General features: G+C 36.4%; 1 protein-coding gene across 1 annotated transcript in view; it reads left to right on the top strand.

Annotated features, from left to right (window-relative positions):
* The first annotated feature begins 910 nt into the window (after nucleotides 1-910).
* LOC137326808 (mucin-2-like) overlaps nucleotides 911-16,203 on the top strand; it is a 145,830-nt gene continuing 130,537 nt past the window's right edge. Inside the window, exon 1 of the mRNA XM_067992202.1 lies at nucleotides 911-1,054. Within this exon, the coding sequence (XP_067848303.1) occupies nucleotides 911-1,054 (144 nt within the window). The remainder of the gene's footprint in view (nucleotides 1,055-16,203) is intronic.

Here is a 16,203-nt window from a genome sequence, read left to right on the forward strand (position 1 = left end):
TAAGACATCCCTGCTCCTGTACTCAAATCCTCTTGCAATGAAGGCCAACATACCATTTGCCTTCTGAACTGCTTGCTGCACCTGAATGCTCGCTTTCAGCGACTGGTGTACAAGGACACCCAGGTCTCGTTGCACCTCCCCTTTTCCCAATCTATCATCATTCAGATAATAATCTGCCTTTCTGTTTTTACAACCAAAGTGGATAACCTCACATTTATCCACGTTATACTGCATCTGCCATGTTCTTGCCCACTCACCCAACTTGTCTAAATCACATTGGAGCCTCTTTGCATCCTCCTCACAGCTCACATTCCACCCCAGCTTTGTGTCCTCTGCAAACTTGGAAATGTTACATTTAGTTCCCTCATCCAAATCATTGATATATATTGTGAATAGCTGGGGCCCAAGCACTGATCCCTGCGGTACCCCACTAGTCACAGTCTGTCAACCTGGAAAAGACCCGTTTATTCCTACTCTCTGTTTCCTGTCTGTTAACCAATTCTCAATCCATGCCAGTATATTCCCCCCAATTCCATGTGCTCTAACTTTGTTCACCAATCTCCTGTGTGGGACCTTATCGAAAGCCTTCTGAAAATCTAAATACACCACATCCACTGGTTCCCCCTTATCTATTCTACTGGTTGCATCCTCAGAGAACTCAAATAGGTTTGTCAAACATGATTTCCCTTTCATAAACCCATGCTGACTTTGCCAAATCCTATTATTATTTTCTATGTGTCCTGTTATCACCTCCTTTCTAATAGATTCTAGCATTTTCCCTACTAGTGATGTTAGACTAACAGGTCTGTAGTTCCCTGTTTTCTCTCTCCCTTCATTCTTAAATAGTGGGGTTACATTTGCCACCCTCCAATCTGCAGGAACTGTTCCAGAGTCTATACAATTTTGGAAGATGATCACCAATGCATCCACTATCTCTGTAGCCGCCTCTTTCACTTCCTTGGCCCTTGCCTCTATTGCCATCTCCTTTGACCCTCCACAAGTCTTTGCTGCTGTCCCTGCTGTTGCTGTTGCCGCTTCTGTGGCGGCCTCAATGGTAAACCCAGAAACATTCCCATCTTTTTTGGGCCTCCTGCAGACAATGGAGTAAAACAGCACAGCAATGCAGTTGCTCTGAAATCTGAACTGCTGTCCAAACTCAGCCAAAACAGACAAAAAAATGGCTTCCAAAATCCACAGTACCTTAATAGAGGTGGGGATCCAATTAGATAGCGCTGCTTCAGCCAGTTCCCTAAATGTTAGCGCCATGTTTTTCTGGGTGGGTACAAGAAAGGTGAATGGTTCTCAGGTATCAATTTCGTAAAGGGGTCCTAATTCGAGCGCAGGACCCCTGTTAGCATAATTTAATGAGGCCAGCATTCATTTCAAGCAGCCGCCAGGAACGCCCAATATCCACCTTCACCAATATGGCGAAGGCCTCTTTTTGTGCATACTTCTGGCAGGGACATCCGAAAAGAAATTTGTATGTCCAACGGTGAATTTGTGCTCTAAAAATTGGTGGGACATGAAGGAATTTCTACCCAATGTCTCTTCACAACTAGTGCCATATGCCTTGTGATTACAGTAAACAAAACCACCTTTGATTCCCACATCAGTTATTCCATAAACCACCTCAAGGTCAAACTCATTCAGTAGTGCAAATCAAAAATTTATTGTTTGGATATTGTAACACTGTTGACTAAATAACTTATGACAGTTGTAAAGTTGAGGTCCAGAAATCACCAAATGATTCACAAATTGTTTTATATAACCCAGAGGAATAAAATGTTTCCATGAAAAACATATCCGGAGGTCTCAAATGAGGCCCGAAATGATTGTTGGAAATACTCAGCAGGTCAGGCAGCATCCGCAGCGAGCGGGAGGCGGGGCCCGCGGAGAGCGGAAGGCGGGGCCCGCGGAGAGCGGATAAATGGAGATGTTAATTTAAAATTCTCATCCTCGTCCTCAAATCCCTCCATGGCCTCGTCCCTCTGTATCTCTGAAACCTTCTCCAGCCCTACAACCTTCAGAACTCTGCGCTCCTCCAGTTCTGGCCTCTTGTGCAACCCCTACTCTCTTCATCCCACCATTGGTGGCCGTTCCTTCAGCTGTCGAAGCCCTAAGATCTGGAATTCCCCCCCTAATACTCTCCGCCTCTGCACCTCTCCTTTAAGACACTCCTTAAAACTTACTTCTATCTGTCCTAATATCTGCTTATGTGGCTTGGTGTCAAATTTTGTCTGATTACGTTCTTCTGAAGCGGCTTGGGACATTTTATTATGTAACAGGTGCTATATAAATACAAATTAGGAACATAGGAATAGGATTAGGCTAATCTGCCCCTCGAGTCTGTTCCGCCATTCAATTAGATCATGGCTGATCTGCATCTCAACTCCATTTATCCGCCTTGCTCCAGATCGCTTAATACCTTTACCGAACAAAAATCTATCAATTTCAGTTTTGAGATTTTTAATTCCCCACATTGAACTCTATCTGCCAAAATTTGATATACAGCTCGCTATTCCTTCATTCAGGTCATTAATAATTATGGTGAAAAGCTGAGGCCCCAGTACAGACCCCTGGGGGAAACCACAAGTCACATTCTGACAACTGGAGTCCATACCCATTACCCCCACTCTCTGGCTCCGACCTTGCAACCAATTTCTGAACAAATTGTTGTTGTTAAGCGCCTTGGGACATTTTACTATGTTAAAGGCACTGGACAAATGCAAGTTGTTGTTGTTGCCTAGATGAAAGTAATGTGTAGATAAAAGATCACAATCTGTATTAAAGTAATGGGTAGATGAAAGATCACAATCTGTATTAAAGTAATGGGTAGATGAATGAACACAATCTGTATTAAAGGAATGGGTCGATGAATGAACACAGTCTGTATTAAAGTAATGGGTAGATGAATGAACACGATCTGCATTAAAGTAATGGGTAGATGAATGAACACACTCTGTATTAAAGGAATAAGAACATAAGAAATAGGAGCAGGAGTAGGCCAATCGGCCCCTCGAGCCTGCTCCGCCATTCAATCAGATCATGGCTGATCTGGTCCTAACCTCAAATCTAAAATCATGTCCAATTTCCTGTCCACTCCCCGTAACCCCTAATTCCCTTTACTTCTAGGAAACTGTCTAATGGGAAGATGAATGAACACAATCTGTATTAAAGTAATGGGCAGATGAATGAACACAATCTGTATTAAAGTAATGGGTCGATGAATGAACACAATCTGTATTAAAGTAATGGGTCGATGAATGAACACAATTTGTATTAAAGTAATGGGTCGATGAATGAACACAATCTCTATGAAAGTAATGGGTCGATGAATGAACACAATCTCTATTAAAGTAATGAGTAGATGAATGAACACACTCTGTATTAAAGCAATGGGTAGATAAATGAACACAATCTGTGTTAAAGTAATGGGTAGATGAATGAACACAATCTGTATTAAAGTCATGGGTAGATGAATGAACACAATCTGTATTAAAGTAATGGGGAGATGAATGAACATAATCTGTATTAAAGTAATGGGTAGATAAATGAACACAATCTGTGTTAAAGTAATGGGTAGATGAATGAACACAATCTGTATTAAAGTCATGGGTAGATGAATGAACACAATCTGTATTAAAGTCATGGGTAGATGAATGAACACAATCTGTATTAAAGTAATGGGGAGATGAATGAACACAATCTGTTGTAAAGTAATGGTTCGATGAATGAACACAATCTGTATTAAAGCAATGGGTATATGAATGAACACAATCTGTGTTAAAGTAATGGTTCGATGAATGAACACACTCTGTATTAAAGTAATGGGTAGATGAATGAACACAATCTGTATTAAAGTCGTGGGTAGATGAATGAACACAATCTGTATTAAAGTAATGGGTCGATGAATGAACACAATCTGTATTAAAGTAATGGGTAGATGAATGAACACAATCTGTATTAAAGTCATGGGTAGATGAATGAACACAATCTGTATTAAAGTAATGGGTCGATGAATGAACACAATCTGTATTAAAGTAATGAGTTGATGAATGAACACACTCTGTATTAAAGTAATGGGTAGATGAATGAACACAATCTGTATTAAAGTAATGGATAGATGAATGAACACAATCTGCATTAACGTAATGAGTAGATGAATGAAAATAATCTGTATTAAAGTAATGGATAGATGAATGAACACACTCTGTTTTAAAGTAATGGTTCGATGAATGAAAAGAATCTGTATTGAAGTAATGAGTAGATGAAAGAACACAATCTGTATTAAAGCCAACACACCCGGATGTCGTATCGTATCAGGCAACGGACCCCTGTGTGAGAACCTCTCTGGATATATCGAGGGCATCCTGAACCCCATTGTACAGGGAACCCCCAGCTTCTGTCGCGACACTACAGACTTCCTACAAAAACTCACGACCCACGGACCAGTTGAACCAGGAACACTTCTCACCACGATGGACGTCTCGGCACTCTACACCAGTATCCCCCACGATGACGGCATCGCTGCGACAGCATCAATACTCAACACCAACAACAGCCAATCTCCAGACGCCATCCTACAACTTATCCGCTTCATCCTGGATCACAATGTCTTCACCTTTGAAAACCAGTTCTTTACCCAAACACACGGAACAGCCATGGGGACCAAATTCGCACCCCAATACGCCAACATTTTCATGCACAAGTTCGAGCACGACTTCTTCACTGCACAGGACCTCCAACCAACGCTATACACCAGATACATCGACGACATTTTCTTTCTATGGACCCACGGCGAAGAATCACTAAAGAGACTACACGATAACATCAACAAGTTCCATTCCACCATCAAGCTCACCATGGACTACTCCTCAGAATCAGTTGCTTTCTTGGACACACGAATCTCCATCAAAGACGGGCACCTCAGCACCTCACTCTACCGCAAGCCCACGGACAACCTCACGATGCTCCACTTTTCCAGCTTCCACCCTAACCACGTCAAAGAGACCTTCACCTATGGACAGGCCCTGCGAATACACAGGGTCTGCTCAGACGAGGAGGAACACGATGGACACCTACAGACGCTGAAAGCACCCTAGTAAGAATGGGATATGACGCTCGACTTGTCGATCGACAGTTCTGACGGGCCACAGCCGAAAATCGCACAGACCTCCTCAGAAGACTAACACGGGACGCAAACAACAGAGTACCCTTCGTCGTCCAGTACTTCCCCGGAGCGGAGAAACTACGCCATGTTCTCCGCAGCCTTTAACATGTCATCAATGACGACGAACACCTCGCTATGGCCATCCCCACACCTCCACTACTCGCCTTTAAACAGACACCCAACCTCAAACAGACCATCGTTCGCAGCAAATTACCCAGCTTTCAGGAGAACAGCGTCCACGACACCACACAACCCTGCCACGGAAACCTCTGCAAGACATGCCAGATCATCGACACAGATACCACCATCACACGAGAGGACACCACCCACCAGGTGCATGGTTCATACTCCTGTGACTCGGCCAACATTGTCTACCTCATACGTTGCAGGAAAGGATGGCCCAGAGCATGGTACATTGGCGAGACCATGCAGACACTGCGACAACGGATGAACGGACACCGCGCAACAATCGCCAGACAGGAGGGTTCCCTCCCAGTCGGGGAACACTTCAGCAGTCATGGACATTCAGCCACCGACCTTCGGGGAAGCGTACTCCAAGGCGGCCTTCGAGACACACAACAACGCAAAATCGTCGAGCAGAAATTGATAGCCAAGTTCCGCACCCATGAGAACGGCCTCAACTGGGATCTTGGGTTCATGTCACGCTACACGTTACCCCACCAGCGAACAAATGTTATCTGTTTTTAATATAACGGGTCATTTGCTAGCTTTCTCTGCCTTCCGGATGTTTCTGCCTCTCTCTCTCTGTTTTTTTTTCCTGTTTCTTTGTTTTTTTTTGTTGAATGTATATTCGGGGGTTCTGCAGGTGACACCTCTCTGTCTGAACACGGTGATTGCCTTGGCAACGGGCAGTTGCAAAAACTGTCTGTAATCACCATGTATTGTTCTGTGATTTATAAATGCGTAGGCTTCAAGGAGTTCCTGACATTTACCTGAGGAAGGAGGAAGCCTCCGAAAGCTTGTAAATTTCAAATAAAATCGTTGGACTATAACTTGGTGTTGTAAAATTGTTTACAATTGTATTAAAGTAATGGGTGGATGAATGAACACACTCTGTATTAAAGTAACGAGTAGATGAATGAAAACAATTCATATTAAAGCAATGAGTCGATGAAAGAACACAATCTGTATTAAAGTAATGGGTAGATGAATGAACACAATGTGTATTAAAGTCATGGGTAGATTAATGAACACAATCTGTTTTAAAGTAATGGGAAGATCAAAGAAAACAATCTGTGTTAAAGTAATGCGTAGATGAATGAACACATTTTTTTTTTAAGTAATGGGTAGATGAATGAACACAGTCTGTACTAAAGTAATGGGTCGATGAATGAACACAATCTGTATTAAGGTAATAGGTAGATGAATGAACACAATCTGTATGAAAGTAATGGGTCGATGAATGAACACACTCTGTATTAAAGAAATGGGTTAATGAATGAACACGATCTGTATTAAAGTAATGGGTCGATGAATGAACACAATCTGTATTAAAGAAATGGGTAGATGAAAGAACACAGTCTGTATTAATGTAATGGGGAAATGAATGAACACAATCTGTATTAAAGTAATGGATAGATGAATGAACACAATCTGTATTTAAAACAATGGATCGATGAATGAACACAATCTGTATTAAAGTAATGGGTCGATGAATGAAAACAATCTGTATTCACGTAATGGGTCGATGAATGAACACAATCTGTATTCACGTAATGGGTCAATGAATGAACACAATCTGTACTCACGTAATGGGTCGATGAATGAACAAAATCTGTATTAAAGTAATGAGTAGATGAATGAACAGAATCTGTATTAAAGTAATGGGTCGATGAATGAAAACAAACTGTATTAAAGTAATGGGTCGATGAATGAACACAATCTGTATTAAAGTAATGGGTAGATGAATGAACACAATCTGTGTTATGTAATGAGTAGATGAATGAACAGAATCTGTGTTAAAGTAATGGGTTGATGAATGAACACAATCTGTATTAAAGTCATGGATAGATGAATGAACACAATCTGTGTTAAAGTGATGGATAGATGAATGAACACAATCTGTGTGAAAGTAATCGGTTGATGAATGAACACAATCTGTTTTAAAGTAATGGACAGATGAATGAACACAATCTGTATTAAAGTAATGGGGAGATGAATGAACACAATCTGTTCTAAAGTAATGGGGAGATGAATGAACACAATTTGTATTCAAGTCATGGATAGATGAATGAACACACTCTGTGTTAAAGTAATTGATAGATGAATGAACACAATCTGTTCTAAAGTAATGGGTAGATGAATGAACACAATCTGTATTTAAGTAATGGGTAGATGAATGAACACAATCTGTTCTAAAGTAATGGGGAGATGAATGAACACAATCTGTATTCAAGTCATGGATAGATGAATGAACACACTCTGTGTTAAAGTAATTGATAGATGAATGAACACAATCTGTTCTAAAGTAATGGGTAGATGAATGAACACAATCTGTATTTAAGTAATGGGTAGATGAATGAACACAATCTGTTCTAAAGTAATGGGTAGATGAATGAACACAATCTGTATTCAAGTAATGGATAGATGAATGAACACAATCTGTATTAAAGTAATGGGTTGATGAATGAACATTCTCTGTATTTAAGTAATTGGTCGGTGAATGAACACAATCTGTATTAAAGTAATGGTTAGATGAATGAACACAATCCGTATTAAAGTAATGGTTAGATGAATGAACACAATCTGCATTCAAGTAATGGGTAGATGAATGAACACAATCTGTATTAAAGTAATGGTTAGATGAATGAACACAATCTGTATTCAAGTAATGGGTAGATGAATGAACACACTCTGTATTTAAGTAATGGGTAGATGAATGAACACAATCTGTATTAAAGTAATGGTTAGATGAATGAACACAATCTGTATTCAAGTAATGGATAGATGAATGAACACACTCTGTATTTAAGTAATGGGTAGATGAATGAACACAATCTGTGTTAAAGTAATGGGTTGATGAATGAATGCAATCCGTATTAAAGTAATGGGTAGATGAATGACCACAATCTGTGTTAAAGTAATGGGTAAATGAATGAACACAGTCTGTGTTCAAGTAATGGTGAGATGAATGAACACATTCTTTATTAAAGTAACAGGTAGATGAAAGAACACACTCTGTATTCAAGTAATGGGTAGATGAATGAACACAATCTGTTCTAAAGTAATGGGTAGATGAATGAACACAATCTGTATTCAAGTAATGGGTAGATGAATGAACACAATCTGTATTCAAGTAATGGATAGATGAATGAACACACTCTGTATTTAAGTAATGGGTAGATGAATGAACACACTTTGTATTAAAGTATTGGATAGATGAATGATCACAATCTGTGTTAAAGTTATGGGAAAATAAATGAACACAATCTGTATTAAAGTAATGGGTAGATGAATGAACACAATTTGTGTTAAAGTAATGGGTAGATGAATGAACACAATTTGTGTTAAAGTAATGGGTCGATGAATAAACACACTCTGTATTAAAGTAATGGGTAGATGAATGAACACAATTTGTGTTAAAGTAATGGGTCGATGAATGAACGCAATCTGTATTAAAGTAATGGGTAGATGAATGAACAAAATCTGTGCTAAAGTAATGGGTCGATGAATGAACACAATCTGTATTAAAGTAATGGATAGATGAATGAGCACAATCTGTGTTAAAGTTATGGGTATATAAATGAACACACTCTGTATTGAAGTAATGGGTAGATGAATGAATACAATTTGTGTTAAAGTAATGGGTTGATGAATGAACTCAATCTGTATTAACGGAATGGGTCGATGAATGAACACAATCTGTATTAAAGTAATTGGTAGATGAATGAACACAATTTGTATCAAAGTAATGAGTAGCTGAATGAACACAATCTGTATTAAAGTAATGGGTCGATGAATGAACACATTCTGTATTAAAGTAATGGGTCGATGAATGAACACAGTCTGTATTAAAGCAATGGATAGATGAATGAACAGAATCTGTACTAAAGTAATGTGCAGATGAATGAACACAATCTGTATTAAAGTAATGGGTGGATGAATGAACACAATCTGTATTAAATTAATGAGTAGATGAATGAACACAATCTGCATTAAAGTAATGGGTAGATGAATGAACACAATCTGTATTAAAGTAATGGGTGGATGAATGAACACAATCTGTATTAAAGTAATGGGTCGATGAATGAACACATTCTGTATTAAAGTAATGGTGAGATGAATGAACACAATCTTTATCAAAGTAATGGGTAGATGAATGAACACAATCTGTATTCAAGTAATGGGTAGATGAATGAACACAATCTGTTCTAAAATAATGGGTAGATGAATGAACACAATCTGTATTCAAGTAATGGAGAGATGAATGAACACAAACTGTATTAAAGTAATGGGTTGATGAATGAACACACTCTGTATTTAAGTAATTGGTAGGTGAATGAACACAATCTGTATTAAAGTAATGGTTAGATGAATGAACACAATCTGTATTAAAGTAATGGTTCGATGAATGAACACAATCTGTATTCAAGTAATGGATAGATGAATGAACACACTCTGTATTTAAGTAATGGGTAGATGAATGAACACAATCTGTATTCAAGTAATGGATAGATGAATGAACACACTCTGTATTTAAGTAATGGGTCGATGAATGAACACAATCTGTATTAAAGTAATGGTTAGATGAATGAACACAATCTGTATTCAAGTAATGGATAGATGAATGAACACACTCTGTATTTAAGTAATGGGTAGATGAATGAACACAATCTGTGTTAAAGTAATGGGTTGATGAATGAATGCAATCCATATTAAAGTAATGGGTGGATGAATGAACACAATCTGTGTTAAAGTAATGGGTAAATGAATGAACACAGTCTGTGTTCAAGTAATGGTGAGATGAATGAACACATTCTTATTTAAAGTAACAGGTAGATGAAAGAACACAATCTGTATTCAAGTAATGGGTAGATGAATGAACACAATCTGTATTAAAGTAATGGATATTTGAATGAACACGCTCTGTATTAAAGTAATGGGTAGATGAATGAACACAATCTGTTTTAAAGTAATGGATAGATGAATGAACACAATCTGTGTTAAAGTTATGGGAAAATAAATGAACACACTCTGTATTAAAGTAATGGGTTGATGAATGAACTCAAACTGTATTAACGTAATGGGGAGATGAATTAACACAATCTGTGTTAAAGTAATGGATAGATGAATGAACACAATCTGTGTTAAAGTGATGGATAGATGAATGAACACAATCTGTGTTAAAGTAATGGGTAGATGAATGAACACAATCTGTATTAAAGTAATGGTGAGATGAATGAACACAATCTTTATCAAAGTAATTGGTAGATGAATGAACACACTCTGTTTTAAAGTAATGGACAGATGAATGAACACAATCTGTATTAAAGTAATGGACAGATGAATGAACACAATCTGTTCTAAAGTAATGGGGAGATGAATGAACACAATCTGTATTCAAGTCATGGATAGATGAATGAACACACTCTGTGTTAAAGTAATTGATAGATGAATGAACACAATCTGTTCTAAAGTAATGGGTAGATGAATGAACACAATCTGTATTCAAGTAATGGGTAGATGAATGAACACAATCTGTTCTAAAGTAATGGGTAGATGAATGAACACAATCTGTATTAAAGTAATGGATAGATGAATGAACACAATCTGTATTAAAGTAATGGGTTGATGAATGAACACTCTCTGTATTTAAGTAATTGGTCGGTGAATGAACACAATCTGTATTAAAGTAATGGTTAGATGAATGAACACAATCTGTCTTCAAGTAATGGATAGATGAATGAACACACTCTGTATTTAAGTAATGGGTAGATGAATGAACACAATCTGTATTAAAGTAATGGTGAGATGAATGAACACAATCTGTATTCAAGTAATGGATAGATGAATGAACACACTCTGTATTCAAGTAATGGGTAGATGAATGAACACAATCTGTATTAAAGTAATGGTTAGATGAATGAACACAATCTGTATTCAAGTAATGGATCGATGAATGAACACACTCTGTATTTAAGTAATGGGTAGATGAATGAACACAATCTGTGTTAAAGTAATGGGTTGATGAATGAATGCAATCCGTATTAAAGTAATGGGTAGATGAATGAACACAATCTGTGTTAAAGTAATGGGTAAATGAATGAACACAGTCTGTGTTCAAGTAATGGTGAGATGAATGAACACATTCTTTATTAAAGTAACAGGTAGATGAAAGAACACACTCTGTATTCAAGTAATGGGTAGATGAATGAACACAATCCGTATTAAAGTAATGGGTAGATGAATGAACACAATCCGTATTAAAGTAATGGGTAGATGAATGAACACAATCTGTATTAAAGTAATGGGTAGATGAATGAACACAATCTGTTTTAAAGTAATGGGTAGATGAATGAACACAATCTGTATTAAAGTAATGGATATTTGAATGAACACACTCTGTATTAAAGTAATGGGTAGATGAATGAACACAATCTGTTTTAAAGTAATGGGTAGATGAATGAACACACTCTGTATTAAAGTAATGGGTAGATGAATGAACACAATCTGTGTTAAAGTTATGGGAAAATAAATGAACACACTCTGTATTAAAGTAATGGGTAGATGAATGAACACAATCTGTGTTAAAGTGATGGATAGATGAATGAACACAATCTGTGTGAAAGTAATCGGTTGATGAATGAACACAATCTGTTTTAAAGTAATGGACAGATGAATGAACACAATCTGTATTAAAGTAATGGGGAGATGAATGAACACAATCTGTATTAAAGTAATGGTGAGATGAATGAACACAATCTGTATTCAAGTAATGGATAGATGAATGAACACACTCTGTATTCAAGTAATGGGTAGATGAATGAACACAATCTGTATTAAAGTAATGGTTAGATGAATGAACACAATCTGTATTCAAGTAATGGATAGATGAATGAACACACTCTGTATTTAAGTAATGGGTAGATGAATGAACACAATCTGTGTTAAAGTAATGGGTTGATGAATGAATGCAATCCGTATTAAAGTAATGGGTAGATGAATGAACACAATCTGTGTTAAAGTAATGGGTAAATGAATGAACACAGTCTGTGTTCAAGTAATGGTGAGATGAATGAACACATTCTTTATTAAAGTAACAGGTAGATGAAAGAACACACTCTGTATTCAAGTAATGGGTAGATGAATGAACACAATCCGTATTAAAGTAATGGGTAGATGAATGAACACAATCCGTATTAAAGTAATGGGTAGATGAATGAACACAATCTGTATTAAAGTAATGGGTAGATGAATGAACACAATCTGTTTTAAAGTAATGGGTAGATGAATGAACACAATCTGTATTAAAGTAATGGATATTTGAATGAACACACTCTGTATTAAAGTAATGGGTAGATGAATGAACACAATCTGTTTTAAAGTAATGGGTAGATGAATGAACACACTCTGTATTAAAGTAATGGGTAGATGAATGAACACAATCTGTATTCAAGTCATGGATAGATGAATGAACACACTCTGTGTTAAAGTAATTGATAGATGAATGAACACAATCTGTTCTAAAGTAATGGGTAGATGAATGAACACAATCTGTATTTAAGTAATGGGTAGATGAATGAACACAATCTGTTCTAAAGTAATGGGTAGATGAATGAACACACTCTGTATTCAAGTAATGGATAGATGAATGAACACAATCTGTATTAAAGTAATGGGTTGATGAATGAACATTCTCTGTATTTAAGTAATTGGTCGGTGAATGAACACAATCTGTATTAAAGTAATGGTTAGATGAATGAACACAATCCGTATTAAAGTAATGGTTAGATGAATGAACACAATCTGCATTCAAGTAATGGGTAGATGAATGAACACAATCTGTTTTAAAGTAATGGTTAGATGAATGAACACAATCTGTATTCAAGTAATGGGTAGATGAATGAACACACTCTGTATTTAAGTAATGGGTAGATTAATGAACACAATCTGTATTAAAGTAATGGTTAGATGAATGAACACAATCTGTATTCAAGTAATGGATAGATGAATGAACACACTCTGTATTTAAGTAATGGGTAGATGAATGAACACAATCTGTGTTAAAGTAATGGGTTGATGAATGAATGCAATCCGTATTAAAGTAATGGGTAGATGAATGAACACAATCTGTGTTAAAGTAATGGGGAGATGAATGAACACAATCTGTGTTAAAGTGATGGATAGATGAATGAACACAATCTGTGTGAAAGTAATCGGTTGATGAATGAACACAATCTGTTTTAAAGTAATGGACAGATGAATGAACACAATCTGTATTAAAGTAATGGGGAGATGAATGAACACAATCTGTTCTAAAGTAATGGGGAGATGAATGAACACAATCTGTATTCAAGTCATGGATAGATGAATGAACACACTCTGTGTTAAAGTAATTGATAGATGAATGAACACAATCTGTTCTAAAGTAATGGGTAGATGAATGAACACAATCTGTATTTAAGTAATGGGTAGATGAATGAACACAATCTGTTCTAAAGTAATGGGTAGATGAATGAACACACTCTGTATTCAAGTAATGGATAGATGAATGAACACAATCTGTATTAAAGTAATGGGTTGATGAATGAACATTCTCTGTATTTAAGTAATTGGTCGGTGAATGAACACAATCTGTATTAAAGTAATGGTTAGATGAATGAACACAATCCGTATTAAAGTAATGGTTAGATGAATGAACACAATCTGCATTCAAGTAATGGGTAGATGAATGAACACAATCTGTTTTAAAGTAATGGTTAGATGAATGAACACAATCTGTATTCAAGTAATGGGTAGATGAATGAACACACTCTGTATTTAAGTAATGGGTAGATTAATGAACACAATCTGTATTAAAGTAATGGTTAGATGAATGAACACAATCTGTATTCAAGTAATGGATAGATGAATGAACACACTCTGTATTTAAGTAATGGGTAGATGAATGAACACAATCTGTGTTAAAGTAATGGGTTGATGAATGAATGCAATCCGTATTAAAGTAATGGGTAGATGAATGACCACAATCTGTGTTAAAGTAATGGGTAAATGAATGAACACAGTCTGTGTTCAAGTAATGGTGAGATGAATGAACACATTCTTTATTAAAGTAACAGGTAGATGAAAGAACACACTCTGTATTCAAGTAATGGGTAGATGAATGAACACAATCTGTTCTAAAGTAATGGGTAGATGAATGAACACAATCTGTATTCAAGTAATAGGTAGATTAATGAACACAATCTGTATTCAAGTAATGGATAGATGAATGAACACACTCTGTATTTAAGTAATGGGTAGATGAATGAACACACTTTGTATTAAAGTATTGGATAGATGAATGATCACAATCTGTGTTAAAGTTATGGGAAAATAAATGAACACAATCTGTATTAAAGTAATGGGTCGATGAATAAACACACTCTGTATTAAAGTAATGGGTAGATGAATGAACACAATTTGTGTTAAAGTAATGGGTCGATGAATGAACGCAATCTGTATTAAAGTAATGGGTAGATGAATGAACAAAATCTGTATTAAAGTAATGGGTAGATGAATGAACACAATTTGTGTTAAAGTAATGGGTCGATGAATGAACGCAATCTGTATTAAAGTAATGGGTAGATGAATGAACAAAATCTGTGCTAAAGTAATGGGTCGATGAATGAACACAATCTGTATTAAAGTAATGGATCGATGAATGAGCACAATCTGTGTTAAAGTTATGGGTATATAAATGAACACACTCTGTATTGAAGTAATGGGTAGATGAATGAACACAATTTGTGTTAAAGTAATGGGTTGATGAATGAACTCAATCTGTATTAACGGAATGGGTCGATGAATGAACACAATCTGTATTAAAGTAATTGGTAGATGAATGAACACAATTTGTATCAAAGTAATGAGTAGCTGAATGAACACAATCTGTATTAAAGTAATGGGTCGATGAATGAACACATTCTGTATTAAAGTAATGGGTCGATGAATGAACACAGTCTGTATTAAAGCAATGGATAGATGAATGAACAGAATCTGTACTGAAGTAATGTGCAGATGAATGAACACAATCTGTATTAAAGTAATGGGTGGATGAATGAACACAATCTGTATTAAATTAATGAGTAGATGAATGAACACAATCTGCATTAAAGTAATGGGTAGATGAATGAACACAATCTGTATTAAAGTAATGGGTGGATGAATGAACACAATCTGTATTAAAGTAATGGGTCGATGAATGAACACACTCTGTATTAAAGTAATGGTGAGATGAATGAACACAATCTTTATCAAAGTAATTGGTAGATGAATGAACACAATCTGTTCTAAAGTAATGGGTAGATGAATGAACACAATCTGTATTCAAGTAATGGGTAGATGAATGAACACAATCTGTTCTAAAATAATGGGTAGATGAATGAACACAATCTGTATTCAAGTAATGGAGAGATGAATGAACACAAACTGTATTAAAGTAATGGGTTGATGAATGAACACACTCTGTATTTAAGTAATTGGTAGGTGAATGAACACAATCTGTATTAAAGTAATGGTTAGATGAATGAACACAATCTGTATTAAAGTAATGGTTCGATGAATGAACACAATCTGTATTCAAGTAATGGATAGATGAATGAACACACTCTGTATTTAAGTAATGGGTAGATGAATGAACACAATCTGTATTCAAGTAATGGATAGATGAATGAACACACTCTGTATTTAAGTAATGGGTCGATGAATGAACACAATCTGTATTAAAGTAATGGTTAGATGAATGAACACAATCTGTATTCAAGTAATGGATAGATGAATGAACACACTCTGTATTTAAGTAATGGGTAGAT

Source organism: Heptranchias perlo, chromosome 10 (assembly GCF_035084215.1).
Source record: "Heptranchias perlo isolate sHepPer1 chromosome 10, sHepPer1.hap1, whole genome shotgun sequence".
Classification (NCBI taxonomy): domain Eukaryota; kingdom Metazoa; phylum Chordata; class Chondrichthyes; order Hexanchiformes; family Hexanchidae; genus Heptranchias; species Heptranchias perlo.